Source organism: Trachurus japonicus, chromosome 7, assembly GCF_045865225.1.
Source record: "Trachurus japonicus isolate A0001 chromosome 7, Traja_1.0".
Taxonomy (NCBI): Eukaryota; Metazoa; Chordata; class Actinopteri; order Carangiformes; family Carangidae; genus Trachurus; species Trachurus japonicus.
The window spans coordinates 5630444-5655340 of NC_140913.1; the positions used below are offsets into that span (position 1 = coordinate 5630444).

At 42.0% G+C, this 24897-nt stretch overlaps 1 protein-coding gene across 3 annotated transcripts in view; it reads right to left on the reverse strand.

The window, feature by feature from the left end:
• Positions 1 to 709: 709 nt before the first annotated feature.
• The window catches only part of plod1a (procollagen-lysine, 2-oxoglutarate 5-dioxygenase 1a), a 31996-nt gene continuing 7808 nt past the window's right edge, over positions 710 to 24897 (reverse strand). For 2 of the 3 annotated variants that reach the window (XM_085780888.1, XM_085780887.1), the window contains 16 exons: positions 24067 to 24230; positions 22593 to 22705; positions 21453 to 21516; positions 18282 to 18379; positions 15737 to 15838; positions 15485 to 15616; positions 14491 to 14612; positions 12389 to 12493; positions 12145 to 12270; positions 10643 to 10784; positions 10395 to 10508; positions 9861 to 9926; positions 9185 to 9289; positions 7714 to 7860; positions 4057 to 4182; positions 710 to 1209 (listed from right to left, as the gene is read on the reverse strand). In XM_085780888.1, coding sequence (XP_085637014.1) covers positions 1054 to 1209; positions 4057 to 4182; positions 7714 to 7860; positions 9185 to 9289; positions 9861 to 9926; positions 10395 to 10508; positions 10643 to 10784; positions 12145 to 12270; positions 12389 to 12493; positions 14491 to 14612; positions 15485 to 15616; positions 15737 to 15838; positions 18282 to 18379; positions 21453 to 21516; positions 22593 to 22705; positions 24067 to 24230 — 1882 coding nt within the window. In that variant the 3' untranslated portion in view covers positions 710 to 1053. Of the gene's footprint in view, positions 1210 to 4056; positions 4183 to 4427; positions 4554 to 7713; positions 7861 to 9184; positions 9290 to 9860; positions 9927 to 10394; positions 10509 to 10642; positions 10785 to 12144; positions 12271 to 12388; positions 12494 to 14490; positions 14613 to 15484; positions 15617 to 15736; positions 15839 to 18281; positions 18380 to 21452; positions 21517 to 22592; positions 22706 to 24066; positions 24231 to 24897 lie in introns of all 3 variants that reach the window. The other variant, XM_085780889.1, reaches the window with a different exon arrangement.

The following is a 24897-nucleotide window of genomic DNA, read 5'->3' on the forward strand; positions in this document are numbered from 1 at the left end:
ATATAAAAAAAGACAGTCTGGGTTTTATCAAATAAAATATACACAGAATAAATAGATGCGTAACAGGCTTTGGAGTGTCTGTTCAAGACAGAGTGAGGAGAGAAACTGCTTTGGATACATAAAAGGGCACAATTTCTGTAACTTAAAAGTAAAATTCAACAACAAAGTTTTTACAAAAGCATCTAAAGGTCAAATTTTGATTTATTCCTGAGAGAGCTTAAGGCACAACGGGATCGTTTGTGATCCACACCAGACCCTCCAGACCATACAGGAGCTTTAGATTTGGAGCCGAGAGAACAGCTGCACCAGAGCAGCTCCATGTGTGATGACCACAAAGTGATGACTAGTGCTGTGTGCATGTCCACAATCAACAAAACATCACTTCCTGCCCTGGAAGAGTCCTGTCTCCAAGGTGTCTGTGTTTGCATCGAGAGGAATAATGAAGGTATTTAACTGCATGTGGACAACAGGACCTGAGTCTGAGGTCCAGGGCCGCTGCACAGTTTGCTTGCATGATAATCCAGTCTTTTTTTTTTTTTAAGTATATTTTTCGGCTTTTTGCCTTTTATTTGATAGTGATGACAGTAGAGATAGACAGGAAATGGGGAGGCAGAGAGAGGGGGAATGACACGCAGGAAAGGTCTGCCCTGCGGCGAGGACTGTAGCCTCTACATGGGGCAGCCGCTCTACCCACTGCGCCACGCACCGCCCCGCATGATAATCCAGTCTTGACAACATTAATAACATTCTTAGTTCTGCTCACACTCATTACAATTAGTGCCTCTCAGTGATGTATGCTGGCTGCTGTTTCTGTCTCTTAGGGTTTGAATGGCATGATACTTTGTCTTAATATCTCGTTTTTCTGCCACCACACACATCTGTAAAATGTTCAGGAAGTTCATGAAAAAAGGAAACAGTCACCACTCCAGATCAGAGAACAAAGAGCAGCTGTGATGCTGAATGATGTGGACAGCGTGTGTGTGTGTGTGTGTGTGTGTGTGTCCTGTTTGGTCTGGACTAGCCGGTGAGGTGTGTGCCACCTTCAGGGGTGGTTCAGGGATCCACAAAGGACACTGCGATGTAGCGGACGCCGGCCGTGGTGGGCAGGCCTTCGTGGTAGTGGGTGAGGCGGCCGGGGTGCATGAGGGCCCAGCCTTTCCGAGGAGCCTGAACGGAGCAGTTGTAGCGCAGGAACCGGCATCCACCACCCTGATCCAACGAAAGGTTGTTTAGCATGATGTGTGATACTGTAGCAATAACCACTGAGTACTGCTTAAAGCTATGGTCTACGATTTGGAGGATAGGTCATTATTAATAACATCGTTTATATGGCGATTATAGTCCTGTGGTCAAAAAAATCCATTCAGTCTATCAGCCGTGGGCCTGCATAGAAATTGACCAATGGGCGTCTGGCTCGTATCCTCCATCCTATCCCCTCGCCTCCCCTGCTCCTCCTCTTTTTGCTATTTATATTGTGTAGATCGGACCACAGGACTATAATCGCCCTATAAACGATGTTATTAATAATTACCTATCCTCCAAATCGTAGACCATAGCTTTAAATAATGTACTTATATGACTACAGAGGGCTCATGCAATCATGTAGTAGTGGTAATTCTGTACTCATGTAATGTAGTTATACTGTAGTGGTGACAACTGAGTACTTGTAAAAATGTAGTAGCAACCCATGCAGTAATACAGTAAATATGACTGAGTACTCATGTAATAATAAAGCAATAATGTAGTAGTGACAACCGAGTACTCATGTAACAATGTAATAATATAGTAATATATAAATATATATTGGAAATACTCCGTAGTTATTATATACTATATATAGTATATAATAACTACTGAGTATTTGCAATAATTTATCAATAAGAATGACTGAGTGCTTATGTAGTATAAACTCATGTAATTGCTACAGTAATGACTGAGTAGTAAATGTAATATTATGGTAATAACAAGAGAATACTCATGTAATATTGAAAAATTCAAAAAAAAAAACTTCTAGCACACACTAGAGCATAGGATAGACAAGATTTATTATCAAAAGTAAAAAACAGAAGGGGCGAACAATGCGTTTCACATGTTATTCATCGGATTCGCCACCTTCTGTTTTTAACTTTTAATAATAAATCTTGTCTGTCCTATTATAAATATATTTATATGCTCTAGTGTGCACTGGAAGTTTTGACTGTGATTTATCCTGCACCAGCTGGCACCTAGAAGAAGCACTTAGTTGCTGTGCACGGGACTTACAAACTTTTACTCATGTAATATTGTAGTAATATAAGAATAAACGCTGAGGACTCAAGTAATAATGGAGTAATAACTACTGAGCGCTGGGTGAGGACCTCAACATGTTGACAGTTGATCTTGTTGAACTTGGATGCAGGGAAACAACATGGATGCAACAATAAAAAATTTAAAAAAAAACAAGGCCCCTTGCTTCAGCTTCATGTGTCATGCAAAGAGGACAGGGTCACAAACAAGAGATGACACATGGACAGTTTGAAACACCAGGTATGTAGATGTACATGCCAGAGTTATGATGGCGTTCAGTCAATGATATGATTGTAACTCAGCATCATGCTTTTTACTGTCTGAGCTCTTCTGTGTTGCACCGTGTACGGGGCAGATTAGCCCCTCGGTGCCCCTGTTCCTCCCTCTCTCTACATCATGCATGTGTCTAAGTTCTTGAGCTGATCAACACAACTGAAGTGAGCTGTGTTTCTTTCTTTACAAACGTATCCAGAACCCTGTTGTTCTGGCCTCAGCTCTATAAATGTTTTGCTGAAATGAAACTCAGTCCTGTATGAACACTGAATGAATTTGAATCTTTTCATTGGCTCTTTTTTTCTCTGCAGTGAAAACCAAATCACTTTGCTCTCTTCTGGAAGATTATCTGGAAAACTAATGAGCCGCAAAAGGAGAAAATCTCCCACCTGTTATCTGATTTGAGGGAAAATTCCACCTTAAAATGGATAAAACAACATTTCTGTAGTATTGCGTCATATTTATTTGAGAATTTCGAGTTTGAATTAGCAGCTGTGGACGGGCCTCTGCTCGATATGCCCTTTGAACATGTCTTCATATGCTGGCGGAATAACAGAGTCTGCACAGTGGATTTAAATGTAGTTTAACTGGGGCCCAGTCATGTTTCAGAAGCATCTCTATATGCAGTGAGAGCTATTCTGAGTTCTCAGCTGCACCACAAGCTCAAATCATTAGAGTTAATTCTGATTTAAGGTGGATTTCTACATTTAAAGGAATAGTTCAACATTTTGGCAAATTCGCCCATTGCCATATGATCCCTATAGTTTTAGGAGTAGGTTCGTTACCTTTAATTGTCGGTGCAAGCTATTTTTAGAACGGCGGAGCAGAGCCGCGAGCTGCTCAGAGCTATGCTACGGAGGTTAATGGGATTTCTTGGTTTCCCTCATCAAACTCATCAAATACACAATCCAACAACTCCAAAATGCTCTCGTGGACAAGTTGTGATGGAACGTTACAAGACGGAGTTGTTTTCGAGGTAAATTCATGCAAAACCGCTCATGCGCGTTCCCATCGAGTCCCAGTTTTTCAGCAAGCAGTCTCTGCATTTGCCTCGAAAACGACTCGGTCTCGTAACGTTACGTTATTATCTCATAGCGTGGTGAATGTGCAGGTCACAACTTCTCCACTAGAGCGTTTTGGAGTTGTTGGATTGTGTATTTGATGACTTTGATGAGGGAAACCAAGAAATTCCATTAGCCTCCGTAGCGTAGCTCTGAGCAGCTCATGGCTCTGCTCCGCCATTCTAAAAACAGCTTGCACCGACAATTAAAGAACGAACCTACTCCTAAAACTATAGGGATTATGGCAATGGGCCAATTTGCCAAAATGTTGAACTATCCCTTTAAAAAACAGTCAAGTTATCCAGGTGTTGTCTTGTATGAAGAGTTGCATGGGTAATTATACTGTGTGTTGGGTAAAAAGCACTAACTCTATTTCTAGGATGCTGTAACCACACCTGCAGGAAATGTCAGACTACCAACCTGGCAACACACTCACCTGATAATCAAGGCCCACTTCATTGAGGGCAAGGTTTATTGTGAATGTGGACGCATCATGGTGTGGCCTCAAAGAGGGCTGCTCATCTGGTTTATATCTAACTACAAAGGCCAACTCAAACAGAGCCTGCAAACACACAGACAGAAAGGAGTCATGCAAGCATTCACATGGAAACTGCTCGTCCGGCCAGAGACAAGAGTGTGTGTGTGCACAAGTGTGTACACGCCACTCCACTGATCAGCTTGGTTCCTATTCCAGCATTCGCGTCCAGAGATGGAGAAGAAAAGCAGAGAGCGAGCCGCAGACCACCTGCATCATCATCATGATCATGTCCTGTAGCTTCTACTACCTGCCAGCTCCTCCCCATTTACCTGGTAGTCAATGTCTTTGCTGTTGAGAGCTATGTTAATAGTGAATGTGGAGGCGTCGTGGTGAGGTTCGAGCAGCGGCTGCTCGTCAGGTTTGTACCTCACCACAAAGTTCAAGGGGGTGGAGCACTGATGAGAGAAGACATGTTGGTCAGCACAACACACAGGCAGAGGCATAGAGCCAACAGCGAGGCGGATGCATGTCATCGTCTGTACTATTCACAGATAATGACAAAGTAGCATTAGGTTTGGCCAATATCTCAAATCTATAGATTATCTGATCTCCTTTCAGTCCAACCTAAACATCACAATATACCATGTTATTGTGGTGGAGGTGGATTTGAGGATGTTAAAGGGATAGATCAACATTTTAGCGAATTCGCCTATTGCCATAATCACTATAGTCATAGGAGTAGGTTCATTCCCTCTAATTATCGGTGCATGTTGTTTTGAGATCAGCGGGGCAGAGACGTCAGCTGCTCAGCGAACACAATGGAGGTGAATGATACAGGTCCTCTGTCCCTCATCAAACTCATCAAATACACAATCCAACAACTCCAAAACGCTCTTGTGGACAAGTTGTGACCTGCACATTCACCACGCTATGAAAAAATAATGTAACATTACGAGACAGAGTTGTTTTCGAGGCAAATGCAGCCGGAACTACATTCCAGACACGACTGCTGGGCGGAGTGATTTCAAAAGCGCAAGTTGTTCAGAGTATTTGCTTCATGGGTCGTAATGTTACATAATTGTACAAGATTATTTCATGGTGTGGTGCAGGTCACAACTTCTCCACCAGAGCGTTTTGGAGTGGTTGTACTGTGTATTTGAGGAGTTTGACCTCCATTGTGTTCACTGAGCAGCTCACGTCTCTGCCCCGCTGATCTCAAAACAACATGCGCCGATAATTAAAGGTAACAAACCTACTCCTATGACTAATAGAGATTATGGCAATAGGAGAATTTGCCAAAATGTTGAACTATCGCTTTAAATAGTTTCCAGTAACCATTTCACTTCCTGTTTGTTTGATTATTAAAGACATCTAGCTGTTTTACTAAAGGACTGACCCTCTTTGGACCCGGTCTGTAGTACGTGGTACCCCTGGGTTCAAACCTGAGCCGTTTGCTGCTTGTCTCCCTGCCCCTAACTTTCCTGTCTCTCTCTACTATCACAATAAAATAAAGATGAAATGCCAAACAATTAAAACAAATAAATAAATAATTTACTTCATGCTACTCTTTTACACTACTTTATAAACGTTATAATTCCATAAACTGTCAAATAGTCAGTCTAAATTCTCCCTCTCAGTCCAGGACCTGACACAGGACTACTATATGTTACATTCATTAGTCTGCTCAGGTTTTAACAGGATCTCATTCAATCTGAAACACCTGGCCTCTGGTTTATCATCTGAGACTTATTATTATTATTATACATTATTTGAGCCTTTGTGGTGAGAGTGTTTACGCCCTTGCGAACCTTTCCTCTGGACACATCTGTTCATACACCACTGAGAAGATGTAGGCTAGTTAGCATTAGCAGGGAGAAGACATAAGAACCACAGTTTGACCTTGTCGGGCAGCAGTGGGAAAGAAAACAGGTTCAGACAAATCATGTTGATCTTTCTACTGTGACATTTAAAATAGTTAATCCTCAGAGGAGCAGAGTGAGTTGTATTCACTGTGTGCCTCGGTCACTCTTTTGTATTGAAGGCTGAGGGCTTAAGGAGCAGCCGACACCTGCACTGTTGGTGCAGAAAATAAACTACAGGTTGACTCCTGCTAATAACCCCGCCCACTTTGCTGCTGTACTCGGACTGAAAAGTTGAACTCTGGGAAGTGCAGTGTATCCACTCTACATCAGAGAAGGATGGATGAAGATGGTCAGTTAAAGACAGGAATCCAGCTCCACAGGTCTGCTGTGTCCAAAATAAACAACATGTCTTTTAAAAAAAAGGAAAAGATTAGTCTGAAAAGAAATATATTCCACAATGAGCGAGTAAGAAAGCAATCACAAGGAAATGGTTGGCAAAAGATTCTCCTACAGTCAAGGACTGGATCAAAGTGGCTCAGGATATTTTTTAAAGCTAACATTCATTCTTAGGCTTCAACAAGAGAAGTTTGAAAGTTACGGGAAAATCTGGACAACTATCTATCCCCTAGTTTTTGACTCTGGTTCTGGTTTCAGCAAATACACTTATTCCCACTCTGAGTTATACATGGATGTGCAAATTTTCTTTATTCAATTTATTAATATTATAAATATTTGTGTTGTTGTCATTACTGTTATTATCACCCCATTATAAATACCGTATATATACCGTTCACAGGAAAAGTAATGGATAGGGGAAGGTGCAAATGGAGCAGACAAACTAAAATTACAGCTGTTATTGTCTATTTTTATCTACTGCTGTGTATATATATATATATTTTTATAGTCATTATTATTTCTCATTTTCTGAATGTACAGTAGATGCTTTTGGAATGACATTAATTTTTCTTTCTTTCTTTTTCTTATTTATTTATCTATTTTTCTTGTTATCTGGTTTTATGATGAGACTTGATGACATGTATACAAAATTAAGATCAACACATATAACCTATTTTTTCTTCAAATACAAAGTTTAACAAAAAAACAATTATATTATAGTATGTTGGCAGTATGTTTAGGAAATACTGTGAAATGTGTTGAAGTTTTTTTCTGCTGTGTTGCTATACCAACTGTCCAACTGAATTGTAAGCCAGGAACTAACAGTGAGTGAGTGACCTGCAGCTACTTTAATGTTAATCTTAATGAATTATTTGCTTGTTAATTAATGTCCTTATCATGAAACGCTTAACATCTCCGAACTGCTCACATGGACTTCTAGGTTCATACATGCACATTTATTGGGAATGAAAGACGGGAGGTTTTTTTGGGGGTGAGGTCTGTGCTACTCTAACTAATGTACTAAAGATGCCAGAAACATCTGTATACAGTTGATGGATTAACACATACTTTGACATCATTTTTTCGCCACCATTTTTTTGTTTTTTGTTTTCTTTTTGTGTGTGTGTGCGTTGTAATGTTCTTGTAATGGTGTCTGACTGTTGTGCTACATTTCAAAACAACAAAAAAGTTATTCACAAAAAATAAACGTCTTTGTGACAGACGGACAGACTACCTAGGATTATTCTTCTCTCTGCTCCTCTTCATTCAAGATTTTATATTTTGTGTTGGTGGCATATGTATATAAATGAATTCATGTCATAATTTCAGGAGGCAACAACAGGTATCAGAGTCTTACCCTGGTGTAGTAGCCTGGGAACATTTTCTCTGTTATAGGTGCTATGTACTCCAGCAAGAATTTATGCCATTCCTTCTCATAGTTAATCTGGTTCATGTGGATGTCGATGGTGGGGACGTTCTCGTAGCCGCCTTGGATCCTGGTGTCCTGAAAAATGAAGAATCCATTAGAAAATACAGCAGGTGAACAGGGCACCTGACATCTTTAGTCCTGTTCAGACCTGGTACTAACATCTGTCTGGGCCGGTCAGATCACAAGTATCCAGCTGTAAAAACTGCCCCTGAAGGCAATGCGCATCAGCGGTTTTGCATGAATTTACCTCAAAAACAACTCTGTATTGTTCTTCTGTTTGGCCATTTTCTTCCGCCTTTTTACGGTCTTCTTCTAGTCCTTCATACTTTGTGCTATTTCAACAATTCATATATCAAAACGTGCAGCTTCTTTTGAACTTTATCGGCATTACTTTTCTCTTTTTAACTATTTATACTTTTTCAAATATTTAACTTTTTCACAAAAAATCTCACATTCATCAAAGTCTCAACCTCTCTTCTTCACAACTCCACTGTAGTGTAGGGGTTAGGGTGGATGCTTGCCAACCGTAAGGTCACTGGTTCGAATCCAAGGGAAGAACTCTTGTTATGTTATGTTGAATTCTGCTCTCCTCCCCCGCCTTCAATTGGTTACAGGTGTTTGTTATCTCCTTGATTACTCATACCAGTTTGCAGCACATCATCACATTACAATGAATGACAACAGTTTTGAAAGCAGTGTGCTCTCTGTAGCTGAGTGGCAGAGTAAAGGTTTAGTGATCATATGGTCATGGGTTCGATTCCTGCCTCAGTCTTTTCACTTCATTGCTTGACTTTTGATTCCAATTATTCAGCTGTCATTGGACAGTCTTTGATTCCTCATAGTATAAAGCTCATTGTAACTCAGGTTCTCTGTGGCCATATGGTTAGTGCTCAGCCTGAAATTCACAGACATTTTCATTCTAAGTCATTCAAGCTTGACTCTCAAGCTTTCTTGATGTTGACAGTGTGCAGATCATTAACAGACAACAGTCTCTGCAACTGTGTGTGCACTGTGGCCTAGAGGCAGAGTGGAAGTCTAATGACCATGAGGATGTGGGTTCGATTCTGACCTTGGTCAAACATTTGTATGGTGATCACAGCTTGCACTATTTGCTAATTCTGCAACAGCGTTCAGTTCAGTCACACCATTTCCATTCTTGGAAATGCTTTTTCTAGTTATCTCATAGTGTGGTGAATGTGCAGGTCACAACTTGTCCACCAGAGCGTTTTGGAGTTTTTGGATTGTGTATTTAATGAGGGAAACCAGAAATCCCATGAGCCTCCGTAGCGTAGCTCCGAGCGAATTTGTCAAAATGTTGAACTATCCCTTTAAATTAATCCCAGGTCTGGACAAGGCCTCAGACTCATTGGTTAAAAAAACAAGCCATATGATCACATACAATGGCGCCTCCTCCGGACCACTTCCCAAAGTGCTCCATTTCCTCAACGATGTGGTTACAGGCAACATCCGAGAAAACTGGGAACCAGTACACGTCAGGACAAGGCTGCAGGACAGAGGACACAGAGGGACAACATTATGATTATGATATCCCATAATACCACAGCTGCACTGATAAACATCTATGAAAATTCATTCTTTTTGAAATCAAGCGTAGCGTTAGTTCTGGCAGGCCATGACGTCAAGCTCTTAATCAGCACAGCGTAGCCGTCATCACCGGTGCAGATCAGCTGATGGCTCAGCTGACTCCCCGTGGCGGCTTCCTATTGGAGAATTGCATTCAGAGCGCGCTATTTAAACTGCTGTAGTCTGACGTCACCTCCCTTGCTGCTGCTGCTTCCTCTGCCGGCTTTTTGCAACCCACCTCCACCCCAGCTCCTCCTGTCATTGTATTCATGTTGGTTGCTCTGCTATGTCTGGGTTTTCTTTGCTGCTGCGCTCCCTGCTTATGCCGTTCATGATGGCTCGTGAAGGGCAGGGAGGTGCTCTTCCTGCCTCAGGCTTTCCATGCAAGCGCGTGGAAGAGCAGGGGGTCCCAGAACAGTACCATACCGCCAAATTAAACTTGTGCAAGTAAATAAATATTATTTTGACATAGTTGTCCTGACAGAACTCACAGTTTCGATCAGCTTGTCCTTCATGATGTAGGTGTAGTTCTCATGAATGTAGCGCTCCTGCCAGTCCTGAAACACACACAGGTTAACACTGTCACTCAGTCTTTATCCTGCAAGGAAGGGGGTATTTCTATCTATCTATCTATCTATCTATCTATCTATCTATCTATCTATCTATCTATCTATCTATCTATCTATCTATCTGCTTGTTCATAGACTTGAAGTCCTAATACAAAAAATCCCATATAGTATTTTAATTGTTAATTGTCTATTTTCTATCAATGTACCATTATTCTTCTGTAACTGTACATGTTTTTATACTTATATTTCAACTGCCTAATTTTATTGTTATACACCAAAGCTCATTCTATATATGTGAAAAACCACCCGATTCTGATTCTTACTGCTGCCACTGCGCTAACCCACAACTTACACAAGGGGGCAGCTTTCCTGCACCACACACAAACACACACTGGACCCACCACCACTGCCACAGCTGGTGTCATGATGATCTGATCAGCTGATTGTTTCTCTCACCACTGGGTTTTCAAAGATCTGCCACAGATCATTGTGAAGGTGGCTGGTCTGGTAGTTCTCTGTCGACAAGATACGACCGAAACTGTGCAGATTGGTCACGTACATGAAGATTCCCTGAGAGAAACATTTCATAGTAGGTTAAATATACATGGACACAAACTTTAGTTACTCCCTTCAGTTAGGTCTCAGACAATCACATCGAACGTGCTGTTGTCGAGTCACTCGCCGACCCGGCTCCTCTCACCCACCTTGGTGCGCGCGTGGTGGCAGTACGCCATGTCCGGGTCCAAGCTGTCCGAGTTAAACAGGTCATAGTCGGCCAGCTCGGAGCGGAGGAGGCTGGCCTTCACCAGGTACACACTGGACACGTAGGGGACGTTCCACACACCCCTGCAAACCAGCACAGTCTTAAAGGGATAGTCCAACATTTTGGCAAATTGGCCCATTGCCATAATCCCTATAGTTATAGCAGTAGGTTCGTTACCTTTATTTGTCGGTGTAAGCTGTTTTTAGAACGGCGGAGCAGAGCCACAAGCTGCTCAGAGCTACGCTATGGAGGCTAATGGGATTTCTTGGTTTCCCTCATCAAACTCATCAAATGCACAATCCAACAACTCCACAACGCTCTGGTGGACAAGTTGTGACCTGCACATTCACCACACTATGAGATAATAACACAACGTTACCAGACAGAGTTGTTTTAGAGGTAATTGCAGAGACTGCTTGCTGAAAAACTGTCCCTGACGAGAACGTGCATTAGCTGTTTTGCATGAATTTACCTCTAAAACAACTCTGTCTGGTAACGTTCTGTTATTATCTCATAGTGTGGTGAATGTGCAGGTCACAACTTGTCCACCAGAGCGTTTTGGAGTTGCTGAATTGTGTATTTGATGAGTTTGATGAGGGAAACCAAGAAATCCCATTAGCTTCCGTAGCCTAGCTCTGAGCAGCTCACAGCTCTGCTCCGCCGTTCTAAAAACAGCTTGCACCGACAATTAAAGGTAACAAACCTACTGCTATGACCATAGAGATTATGGCGATGGGCCAATTTGCCAAAATGTTGAACTATCCCTTTAAAGGATCTACACATCATCAACACCATGATATCGTCCACATACAGTAACACTGTACATCACTACACATTGTGAAGGGAGATGGGTTAGGGCTTCTATTAGGTTTTTTAATGTGAGAAAGACAAGAGGGTTGGATTTCATTTTATTCTGATGGCCTATTAGTGGTTGCATTTTTACATTAAAAACTCCACAAATGTCCAATCTTGTGGATTTGTGAGGAACAAGAAGAGAAAATGTATGTGCACTGGGCAGGGTTGGGCAGACAACATTTGTTTTGTATTAAATACCATTTTTCAGTTATCAAGCTTTTTTTTTAACCTACAATGGCCTTAATTTGTCATAATATTTTATTCAGTAGATTAGTGTTTAAAAATGTAGTGAATGAACATACGTAGTATAAAGGAAAATGACATATGATATAGTTATGACAATATTAATGAATGAATATAAATGCCTTAATGCCATGTGCTTTAGACTGTTGAGCCCACAGTCTTTTTGCTCTCTGTTTTCAGGAGCTCTTTTTTTCTGACGCACAGTGAAAAATGTGATAAATGCAACAACGATGTGAAAGACAGTTCCTTAAACAGATGCACAGTTGGTGATTTGATGATTTAGTGCACACGCGGGACTGTAACAGTGTCTGGACTGTGGTGTTGGTGGCTCTATCAGCAACTCACGTCCTGCGTCCTTGAACTATGTCCACGTAGTCCTCAGACCGGGCGTAGTAGCCTTCTGCACTCAGAGCTCCCCAGAAGTTACTCCACAGTCGTCCGGACCGAGTTATCATGGGCGCTATGATGGGACTGAACAATAACAACAATAGGAGTGTTATGTTTTTTCATCTGGACAAATAGTGGATGAATGAATGTCATGAAGAAATATAATCTGATGAGTATCTTAGTATTTGATGAATCCACTCACAGGTTCTGTTCAATGAGGATTTTGAGTGTGTTCTCGTTCTTTAGGACCACCTCGATGTCCATGCTGAAGAAGTATTCGCAGTCCTTGTCTTTCCGGCACATGTCACTGGAGTGAGGGAGAGACGCCGCCCGGTCACCATAAACAATATGAAGGCATCACATGTTGTGACAACACTGTGATGGACTGTTAGCATTCATTAACTGGTCAGTCTAGATGTGACATCATTAAAGGAGACACATTATGTCCCTTTGACACAAATTAAAATAGTTCCCAGGTGACTTAAAGACATGTCTGTGACATGCTTCAGTCAAAATACCCCAAGGATCAAACATCACAGCTCTTTTCATTCCCTTAAAACTGCCCTGCTCAGAACGGCTGGTTTCAGAGCCTGTCCCTTTAAATGTAAATGAGCCACTGCTCGCCCCGCCCCCTCTACCGGTACTCATAGGTAGGGGTGGTATTATGCCAGTTCAAAAAACGAATGACATCTTTGTCAGACATGGATTTCAACCTCGAGAGCCTGAAAATTACAGATTTTTTTGTCAATTCTCACATTTTGGGGGCCGGAAGGCAAAACAAACACCTAAATATATGTCAAAGAGCCTTCAAAAAGTGATATTTCCATAATATGTCCCCTTTAACATAGAACCGAGAGTTGCACATGGGAGTCTCACTTTAAAGCAGAAGTAAGCGGAATGTTTGTGTTAAGTCATTGAGTGCCAACCACGTAATTTCTCGTTTTTCGTTCCCATGCATTGAGTGCCAAAAACGAGATTTCTCGTTTTTTGCTTTTTTTTTTTAATTATGAAACTAGACACTTTAACACACCGTATGTGTAAATTTGGGGACTCTACGACGAGCAGAACTGAAATAGATGACGATCAAAAACTCATGACAGTTAATGATCTGGAAGTTTTCATCATAACTCGGCTTTTGCAAACGGAGTTCTGCATGTGGATGCAGCAGCTGCTCTGCTCTCACCCGCGAGGCTCCAGCAGCTCGGAGCCGAAACAGGAAGCTCTCAGCCAACAGTCCCGCCCGGTCTTCATCTGGAGCAACACCGTGTCCTCCCCAAGGTCCTTCCGCGGTAAAATGTGATGGTCTCTGGGCCAAAGCAGACCGGCACCACCGACCTGTACCACAGAAGGACGGCGACCACCGGGGGGGGGCGGTGTTCCCGACCTGCTGTGGCCGAGAGACCATCACATTCCGTGGCAAGAGGCTGTGCCACGGCACGGTGCGTCTGTGTTATTGTTGTTTAGTGGCGCCCCCCCCCCGCCCCCGATGGTGGTTTTGTGAATAGAACAACAATTGTTGTATATATTTATCTTACACGAGCCCTTTGATCCAGAAATGCGAGTGTCAGAACAGCGACAGACACAAACAGAGCACCTTTCATAAAAGACGCTGTATCTCCTTTTCTAGAAAAAAAAGCAGGGATTTTGGTGAAACCCAGCCATGTTTAGCTTGAGTTTTCTCAGGAACAGAGGCACGTAGAAAACAAACGGTTTGTGGCCATTTGAAGCATAAAGTTTCACCTTTCAAATGAGCAACAGTATGTGTTGGTGGCAATAATATAGAATACACTGTGGCTCTACAAAAATCGTCAAAAATGGTCTAAATTGCCGGTACACTTGACTAAAACTTTGGAAAGGAGTGCGGCACTCAATGAGTTAATATAAGTCTTAAATAGTTATACTGTATCTTCCGACAGCAATCACTTATATAGAGTGTTTGGTCCGAAACACGGGTCTGTCAGTCACTCTGCTCTGCTGTAAGCCGAGGAGAAAACTTCTTGTATACTTCCCTGTATCCTACAAGCTTTATCCAATGAGGAGAGAGAACGGCATGAAGGGCTGTGTGTGCAGCCAAGGGATGCGCGTGAATGTGGTGACGTAGGGACGAGGATCCATGACGGGGACTGCTAACTCCATCGGCTGACAAAAAGTTAGCCAAAACGACCGGATCGCTTACTTCTGCTTTAAACAACACTGGACCTTTAAACCATTCTGTTCCATGTATAATTCCCTGCAACTACGTTTCTTCAGATGAATCTATATCTCAGAGGATCTAGAGCCGACTACTTCTTCCACTGAACTCACAAGCCCATGTTGCGGGAGGCGGCTCCGTCCATGTCCTCCTCAGGCCCGATGAACTTGACATCCTGGTAGAGACTCCCGTGATCCTTCAGGAAGGAGCTGACGTGACGCTCATGATGAGGTTCCTACAGGAAGAAAGACGGTCTGAATTCCTACAGGTCCACAAAGCCGCACTAAAGTCTGCATGTGTGACGGTTAACGGGGATTTTGCTTCAGCGGCTTCACCATCGTAAGACATCATAATGGTGCGTGTTGGTGCAAGCAGGAGTTTTTTTCTATGTCACGGCTGAGAGAGACAAGGGCTTTTATTTTGACAACAAGATCCAGAATGCTTTTAATGTGGCATAAAGGAGGCTTAACAAATCAAACAGGATTATCTCACTTATCCCCTGTATATTGGAAAATGTTCAGTCCTATTTGATATTGAAAAAAATACTCCATCTCATCTATAATAAAACATCTATGAACACACTAACTGACCATAATAAAAATATGTAAGTCACTGTGACTGTCTGTATAAGTGCAGCATACGTGTTTATCTATATAGTTTGTTCTTCATTTACTGACACTTTATAAGCAATCTGATGAACCACTCTTTCTCTGTAGTTGCTGTAATATTCACAATTATCTTCTAAATATAGATGCAAACTAAAAATGCTAACCGTCAGCAGGTGTGTGATGTGTGTTCACATCAGCTGAGTTATAATGGAGTGTAAACTGGGTTCACAGGGGTCAATTTACTTTTCTTGTCAGTTTCTATTTATGTTTTTTCTTTTATTTCTTTAGATATTATGAAGCAAATGAGGCTAAAACTCTTTTTTCCTTCTGTGCTCTCCTGCAGCCTGAAAGTATTTTTGACATCCTGCCGATCCACGGCCGTTGTTTTGTTTTTTTTCCCCTTATCGCTACATTTATGTTTCAACAACTCATTAAATTCTGAAGTTCAGTTCTTTTGCACTCTGCGGTGATGAAGCTGATGTGTTAAACAATCTGTTACCTTATTGTAGATGAAGAGCTTGAGCCTGTCTTTGGGATACTGCAGCTTCAGCAGACGTTCAAAGAACACTGAGACGAAGGGGGTGGGCTGCTGGATGAAGATGCCGATCACCACCAGCGGGTATTCACTCTCCTGTTGGGGGAAAGAAAAACACCAGCATAGTATTTTATTATAAATCACTGTTCACCTGAAATATTTTTACTCATTACTGTTCAAATGTACGTGTGCACAGTGGGAACGTGATGAAAGCACCTTGAGAGCTGTGAGAGGGCGCAGATCCTCCTGACACACTGTGCACCCGGTCTCAAACGTCCACGTGTTGGGGATGTAGTTCCCCAGGTAGCTGATCTGGAGCTGGAGAACAAACACAAGCTCTTGAAGGTGAAAACTCAGTACCTACCTCTTTAGTTTGGCTTTTTATTGACTTTTACATTTATTTTGACTTATTTTCTTGCTATTTATTTTAACTTGTTTTTCTGCTTTGTCTTTTACTCTGTGATTATTTTCATCACCTTCCCTATAATACCCTACCTACTTTTGTTTCTGGTTTTACTCACTTTCAAACATTCCCTCTCTTTAAACATTTTATTCTTTTATCTTGACCATTATGTCTTCATTTGGACTAGATTCTTAACACCCCACCCTTTATTTCTGGGTTAACTGTGTGTGTGTGTGTGTGTGTGTGTGTGTGTGTGTGTGTGTGTGTGTGTGTGTGTGTGTGTGTGTGTGTGTGTGTGAGGTGGAGTTTTTTGATTTCACGTTATTGTTTATATTCTGTGAAGCACTTTGTGTTGGAATTCTTTCATGAAAAGTATTGTCTGATTAATTACCTCACATTTTCAATATCTTAAGAACTTGCTAATACTTGGCTGACTGATTAGAGATTTGTTACTAAACCAGGTAAAAGGTCCCATATTCTATATTTCACCTGGGTTTTGTTTTGATGTATTCATGTGTTGAGAACACATATTTGTGGGTTAAGGAACAAAAAAACAACTAATCAAAAGGGCAGAGCGAGGATCAGCCAATCAGAGGTAGAGGAGAGGCAGACTGTTTTCTGTGTGAGCTACTCAAATCTAAAATAAAGCAGTTTCTAAATACAGGCTGTGAGTATTCGCTGTGGACTGAGGCTTTAGATACTTCCACAGTATTAAAGAGAAACTATGCAAGTCTGGTTGCTTTTCCCCTGTTTTGCTAACCCTCCTCCTGGCCATGTGCATTTGTTTACAACGAAGACGGCGAAAAAATCAATACATGGAGTAGTGGATAATGTTATATAACATATACAATGTTACAACATGTATATTTGTGTAGTTTTAACTGTCATAAACAAAAGATTGCGGGTTACGGAGCGCGTTTTGTGTCGCGGTGTGAGAGACAAGAGCTGGGACACCGGGGCGGCGGACAGGTACTACACTGATGTTACAAGGATGGTTTTCAGCCATGAGACGCCAGGTGGAAGACAAAGAGCCTCCGTTCTCACTGTAACAAGTCACAAGTCATTAAGTTAACTATCACAATTACTCCGCAGCTTTTTAATTGGGGGAAAAATGTACACACAGGTCTCATTGTGGTGGGCGGAGCGGTAACAGAGATTTTAAAGGGCACATATTATGGAAATATCACTTTTTGAAGGGTTTTGTTTGTCTTGCCTTCCGGCCCCAAAAACATTTTTCAGGCTCCCAAGGTTGAAATAATACCACCCCTACCTGTGAGTACCGATAGACCAGAGCGGCATTTTTATGCAAATGAGAATGACTGATGCATCCTGGGTAATTTAGGGGCAGCACCCAGCATTTTTAAATTGCACTCAGTGGCTTCTGGTGTTTTGATGGAGCGTAGACTAACTAACAATCAATTTGAATGTTTTATTTTTTGTTTCTTTTGTAGCACTATGTCTCATAATTATTTTGACACCCTCTTTGAAACCCACCGTTCATGCTATCTTGAAAAATTACAATTAATGAATCTACTGGTATGCTCATTTAGCCTCCCACAATGATCAATGACTCCACACAGTGGCCAGAAATGTCTTACCCAGACATCTACACATATTTGGTCGAATCACCGGGTAGGTTTTGGCTAAGTGTTGTCTGTAAATAGCCTGTTAATAGCCAACTTTTTGTTAGTTAGTTTGTCAAGCCAGTTAGGCTGAACTTTTCAATGGAGGGATGCCGGGCGCTGCCCCTAAATTACCCAGTCATCAGTCATTATCATTTGCATAAAAATGGTCTCTATACCGGTAGAGGGGGCGGAGTGAGCAGGAGTTAATTTGAATTTAAAGAGCCAGGAACTGAAACCAGCCGTTCTGAACAGGGCTGTTTTGAGCAGATGGAAAGAGCTGTGATGTTTGAAACTTGGGTTATTTTGAGCGAAGAATGTCTCAGACATGTCTTTATGACACCTTTGTGGAAAAGGGGCATAATGTGACTCCTTTAAGACATAACGTGACAGTTGTGTGACGCCTGCATGGTTGCTTATCCAGGAAACTAAGAAGAAGTTAGGAAGCTTGTGAAGCCATTTGAACCACATCAGTCGACTCTGGGTCACGCATCATTGAGTGTAATGAGGGTAAACTTCTGTATTTTCATTCCTGGGTCTATTTTAATTGTCTAAGCACATGGAGCATTTAGGACGAGGCTAGTTTAATGCAGCAGCACCAGGCCTGTAATTAGGCTGTTAATTATTCATGGGCGTGAGCACAGATTGGCTGACTGAGGGGTTGTTCTTCAGATGCCTGAAGCGGCTGCTGACCTGCAGTTACCGTGGTGCTCAGCTGTTTAAAGGTCAGTAGTACCTTGGTCGGCCCATTCCCATGGACGATGACGGGCAGGGTGTCATACAGCACGTTTCTGGCTCGTACCCGACCATCTTCAAATTTGAGGACCACCTCATCTGGAAGATGAAGAGTGATGAAGAAGAGAGGATGATATGATGAGAATGAGTGGATGATAGAGTTTTTAGTCACAAGGAGAAACAGAAAAACCCTGGAGTAAAGTTAAATAACCCCCATCAACAAGACTTTCCCCTTCAACTTCATAGGCAGCGAGGAGGAGGACGATGAGGGCGATGTGGGGGGGGGGGGGTGGACCAGGGTGAACCAGAGGGAGATGTGAAGGAGAAGAAAGAAGCTGATAACATCTGTGGCCCCCATTTGCTCTGTGAAGGAATTTGATAGGAAAATTCCCCAAATTCTCTATTACAGGTATCCACACCCTGGGGCAGGGGACAAGACCAATCCCACAGCAGCTACAGGCTCCATGGACTCAGGTCAGACCACCTCCCCCTCACCTCAGTGAATGAAAGTTGTAAAAAATTAAAGGGATAGTTCAACATCTTGGCAAATCCGCCTATTACCATAATCCCTAATAGGAGTAGGTTCATATGTTGTTTTGAGATCAGCGGGGCAGAGACGCGAGCTGCTCAGCGAACATAATGTCCCTCATCAAACTCATCAAATACACAATCCAACAACAACTCCAAAGCTCTCAGAGTAACAGCTTTTACCCATATGATCTGTTGTGGGCACTGATGGAGTGAGAGACAAAGCTACGACCTCTGTATGTCTATATGAACAGAACGGACAACCATCTTTTCAGATGGTCAGGAACACACTGCACCGACAGAAACACTGTACGACCAGGAGCAACCAACACAAACACCAACTGTGACACACAATGAAAAAAACATCTGTGCCTAAACACAGGTGCAGCCTTTGCCTTCTTCTTGCTGCCACCTACTGGACTGGAGGCGTACTGCATGTACCTCAATGGCTTTTCCATGAGCCGTCAGCCTGATTTCCATAATCTTCCCTGGACATCGGGGCCGCCTTATAAAACACAGACAACAATGGGACCACTCTTCAGTCAACATAGAGAGACTGAGCCCCAAGGAGAGCAGAGAGTCTGAGGCCAAGGAAATGGTGTCACAGAAACACAACACCACTGAAAGCACACAATGCACACCTGACACACAAAACCCACCGCTGGGTATTACAACAGCCCCTAGTTGGTGTTGTTTTGTTTTTATGGCAATTTCTCTCAGATTTGGATCATATTCTTGTTCCATGTACCACAGTCAGTCAGTCTTCAGTACTTCAACTGACGTGAAAATCAGACTGAACAATTTACATTGGAGTAATATTTCACCAGGAGGATATTTTATGTACATACTGTGAGTGAAGTAACCCACACGGAAAGAACCTATAGGTTTTAATATAGGTTTGAATATATGTGAATATATATATATATATATAGAGTATACATAATACACAATTGGCCGTTTTCATATATACACATATACAGTATGTTATATATATGGTGTACATATGGTGCATACACAGATAAACATATATGGTGCATACACATATGGTGCATATATGCAGCATATATGCATAACATACAGTATATGCGTAATGCGTAAATGGCCAATTTTATGTATGTCACATATATTCAAACCTATATTAAAACCTATAGGTTCTTTCCGTGTGTACTGTGTCCACCTCTATGTAAACGTAAAAGACTGGCCGCTGTCGTTTCACCTCTTTCACTTGAAACAGAGGCGGGTTGCACACAGCCAGGAACAGAGGAGCTCACAAAGACAGGGTCTGTGGCAGCCAGACGTCCTCAGGGACGCCATTCACGGCCCTGGACTGTGTGAGCTCTGGCACGTCCACTTCACCGTTTCCTCAGCTCTCCGGACGCTGCCGAGGAATCCGCGCGGCTGAATCAGCGCGACTGTTAAAATCGCTAATTCCGTTCATTCACCAGGTCACCGATCAGACGGGAGGAGACAACCGATCCTCAGTCAGAGCCTGGAACCAGAGTCATTTTCCACAATAATGTTACATAAGCAGCTATAAAACACACAGTGATCTCACTGTTGAGGGGGAAAAAGCTCTGGACCGGTACACGGTGCAGCCACTGGTTGTCTACCAATACAATACACTGATACTGAAAACATGAAGGCTGTGGTGGCCGTTCAGGTTTCACAGACACAGACACAATGATGTGCCTTTTTACTCATGGGCCTCAGCCACCGAGTCGGTCGGTGTGAGGAGGAGCCAGCTCGGCAACAGCAGGGATGTAGAGCAGGGTTCACTATTTCAGCATCAGCTCCTCTGCTTCTCTACAAGATGCTGTTACCCCGAGTAAAATGTGGTGTTTCTCATCTGATCATCAGCAAAGTAATGAAGGTAGAATGCTTTAGAAATGATGAACTAATGCTTAATAATAAGTAGCTAAAGGGATACTTCACCCAAAATCGATAATTCACCAATTTTCTACTCAATGTCATGGCAAGGAAGAGTTTGGAGAACTTTCAGAGCCATCAAAACGCTTTAGGAGTTCCAGGGGGGGGTCCAGCTGGAAACGGATTTTCATGAGTTAACTTTTCGTCCAAAACACACACTATGAAACATCCAGATACCTCCATACTGCTCGTCCGTACTGACTCAAGTGTCCTGAAGCCGCCACATGAAAAAGTCGTTCGGAAAAAATGTATTTGATCTCTGTTTTTAGCCTTGTTGTAGCAGTAGCTCCCAGTGGCCCTGTTGATGTTTGTGTGCATGTGCGAGATTTTCTGTGAGATGTTCGTTCATCATTGTAAACCATTGGATGTGTGATGTAAACACGGAAGAACATCTCGCAGCAAATCTTGTGTGTTTTGGATGATTCAAAAGTGAACTCATTATATGAAAATCCGTTGCCAGCCGGACCGCCCCCCCGGAACTCCAAAAGCGTTTTGATAACTCTGAAAGTTCTCCAAACCCTTCCCTGGCATGACGGTGAGCAGACAATTGGTGAATTATCGATTTTGGGTTAAGTATCCCTTTAAAGGAGTGTATTGTTTTGGTTCTGAGCAGCTAAGCTTCAGAGGGATGAGGTGAATCATTGAAGTTATTACTAATTAGTCTAAACATCATTAGGACGGCTCATGTCTCTTAATAAACTTGAGTGTCTAGACTCACCGAGGGCTCCGTGGAGGTTCTGGAACAATCTGCATTTGCTGTCCACAGTCATATTAATGGATTTCTGAAACAGAATAATACACATGTTTATATCACAGTCATATCTAACAGCATCAATTCTCCAATAACAGTCGGAACTTACATAATGGGTCCAAAACAATACCATTACCTCACAGAACCACACTCTCCTCCCTGCTGAAACACTGACACCAACACTGTTTCATTACAACAGTTTCCCCTGCTCTGCTGTTTTACCTGTTAAAGCACCATCAGTAAAACCCTTGTGCACCTTGTTACAGATGTTACTAATTAAAAGCCCGCAAGGTACAGGAGCGAGAACTCCTACTGAGCTACTGGAAGGTTTTTTTTATGTGAAACACGTGGACACAAAGTGCTGAGTCTGACTGACTGAAAACAGCTCCTTTGAAAACAGCAACGTGACAGGAAATAATTAGGATAGAAATAAAGAATCAGTAAAATATCAACCAACATGTGTCTAAAATGTGGAAAATGAAGAGCTGGTTTTCTCTGGAAATATTTGAACATTTCAATTTTTTTACAAAATGAATTATCATCTTATAACAATGTTATAACTCTACTTTTTTTTTTTTTCGCTTTTAACCCTCTGTTTATTTTGCTGGGTCGATGTATTATTTTTATTCTTTTTTTGGGGAGGGGTCTTTTTTGACATAACAACGTTATCGAAATCCTGATGGCTAATTCCCACTGAGAGAATAACCCACTGTTGTTACTAGAGCTCCAGAGAGGAGATGTAAAACTACACTGAGATGGTTTTTGGTTTAAAAGAAATGATACTACCAATACAATTAAAATTTGGATCCAATTCTGGAAGCAGCTTAAATAGGGCTTCAAATGAGACACTTTATTCAAAAGCAGAAATAGAAACATGTTTCTTCCCCGTCTCACAACAGCTGGATACGTGAACTTTTACAATATCTACAGTTAGAGAAGTTAAGGTTCTCACAGAAGGGAAACCTGGGACCCCCTTCTCTTTTTTAGCGATGATCTTACTGTTATTCCTGATGATGCCAAGGACACTTCTCAAAAGAATTAGCTGCTGGAAACAGACAATCAAAGAATATATGCGTTAAATGAAGAGTGCTGTGTTAGAGATCTCACTTTTTTTGCCGGATCAATGTAAATCTTGGTGAAGAACAGCTGGTCACTGTCATTGTCTTCACCCAACCAATCGGACACCATTTCTCGGATGTTGGGAAGGTAGCCAATGAAACCTGAGGAAACACACACACACAGAGACATATGTATATATACAGGGAGTTTGGTACCCACACCATATCGAGCCTCACTTAGACGGCTGGAGAGCACAGTTTTATCTATCTATCTATCTATCTATCTATCTATCTATCTATCTATCTATCTATCTATCTATATATATATATATATATATATATATATATATATATATATATACATATATATATATATATAAGGGGGTTAAGTGTAATGTTGCTGTTTTTAAATATGTTACCTACATTTGTGTTTTCTTTAATTTGTTGCTTTTACTACTAGGTCACATTGCCATGCTCTATCTACTGCCAATGGAATGTAGCCTTTTGGCTATAACTGGGTGCATTACATTTTATTTTTAAAATGTTCATTAATGTACAATGTCCCTCTATAACTAATAAAAAAGTTAAGTTAAGTAAAGTTAAGTTACGCTCAGTTACGTTACGTTACGTTACGTTACGTTAAATTAAGTTAAAGGTACATTGTGTAAGAATTACTCCCATCTAGTGGCGCGGTTGTAGATCGCAAGCAACTCAGTCGTATTTTTTCATGCTGCATTCACGTAAAATCGGGCTTAAGGCAGACGGACAACAGCCACTGCAGGTAACGGCATAAACAAGCTTCTATTTAAAAAAGTGGCCCGTCAGCACGAGGCAAAACAATACACGTGACAATATGTTGTCATGGCGATGTCGTATTGTTGACCTGACCCATGTTTTACCGGCTTTCTCTCGACGTCTGTGACTAAAATGAGATCTGGTTTGTTACCAACGGCCGTTTTTCAGACTGCACCTGAATGCAGCATTCAGGTGCAGTCCTCACAGTCCTCACTGCGTTACCGCGGTGACTTTTCACAGACGCCACCTCGACCTGAGCCGACAGCTCCGGTGTCTCCGGTGAGTTTCCGTGGTTTCCTACCGTCACACTGCCACTGAACGTAAAAACATGGCGACACGACATGGCAGCCAGCACTGAGCTTACCCGCTCCATGTAGATATGAATGATATGAACAGCAAATTCAGAGCTGAAAGGAACACTTCAGTTTGTTGATGGGGGTGATTATTGATGAATGAAAAACGTACTTTTGAACGAAATAATCGATTTTCGTGAATAGATAACAGTAAAAGTTACACAATATACCTTTAAGTTACGCCACGTTAAGTTAAGTTAAGTTAAGTTAAGTTAAGCAAAGCACTGAGGTTTTGGTCTGTGCATGTGTTAAACCAGCCTCAAAAAAGCTTCTCAGGATTATTAATTTCTTGTCAGGGCTTTGGTTTGACATTGACAACACTGGACATAATGATGAATATCCCAGCTGAGTGACAGACAGCACCGATGGACCTACCTCCTGAGCCCAGGAACCTGTTGCCCTCCCTGACGTGGGGGTGTTTGTCCTCCAGGTGCCTGTCAGGCCAGATCAAGGTCTCGGAGGAGAAGACCACCTTATGTTTGGTCTGCTGGAACTTCTTGAGCAGTTCTTTGGGACCCGAGGCAAAGACCACGTCGTAGCTGTGTCAGACAAGGAGAGAGGTTATAAAACTTTACTGTGTGGCTCAGCTGTGTGAGAAGCCAGTGACATGGTTAAAGCAAATGACGGGGTTGGCTTTTATAAGGAGGCAGCAGTCTTTATTTGGAGAGTTACGCTGCCACTGGTTGTGTTTACTGACAGAGAGGGAACCATCACGCTGGGCAAGAGTTTAGATTACCTCCAGCTCGACGGTTTTTATTGACATTTTGCTGCAGTAGTGGAAGTGGACGAAGCAGACAAACTGTGTCACTACAGCCTCTGATGCAGTGTTTTTCAACCTTGGGGTCGGGACCCCATGTGGGGTCGCCTGGAATTCAAATAAGGTCGCCTGAAATGTCTAGTAATTGATGAAAAAAATTACTGATAAAAATATTTTTTTAACAAATTTTTATTTTTAATTATGATTAAAAACACCACACACATACTTAAAGCAGAAGTAAGTGATATATTTGTGTTAATATAAGTCTTAAATAGTTATATCTTCCGACAGCAATCACTTACATAGAGTGTTTGGACTGAAACACGGGTCTCTCAGTCCCTCTGCTCTGCTCTGAGCCGAAGAGAAAACATTTATCGTATCCTACAGTTTTTATCCAATGAGGAGAGAGAACGGCATGAAGGGCTGTGTGTGCAGCCAAGGAACGCCGT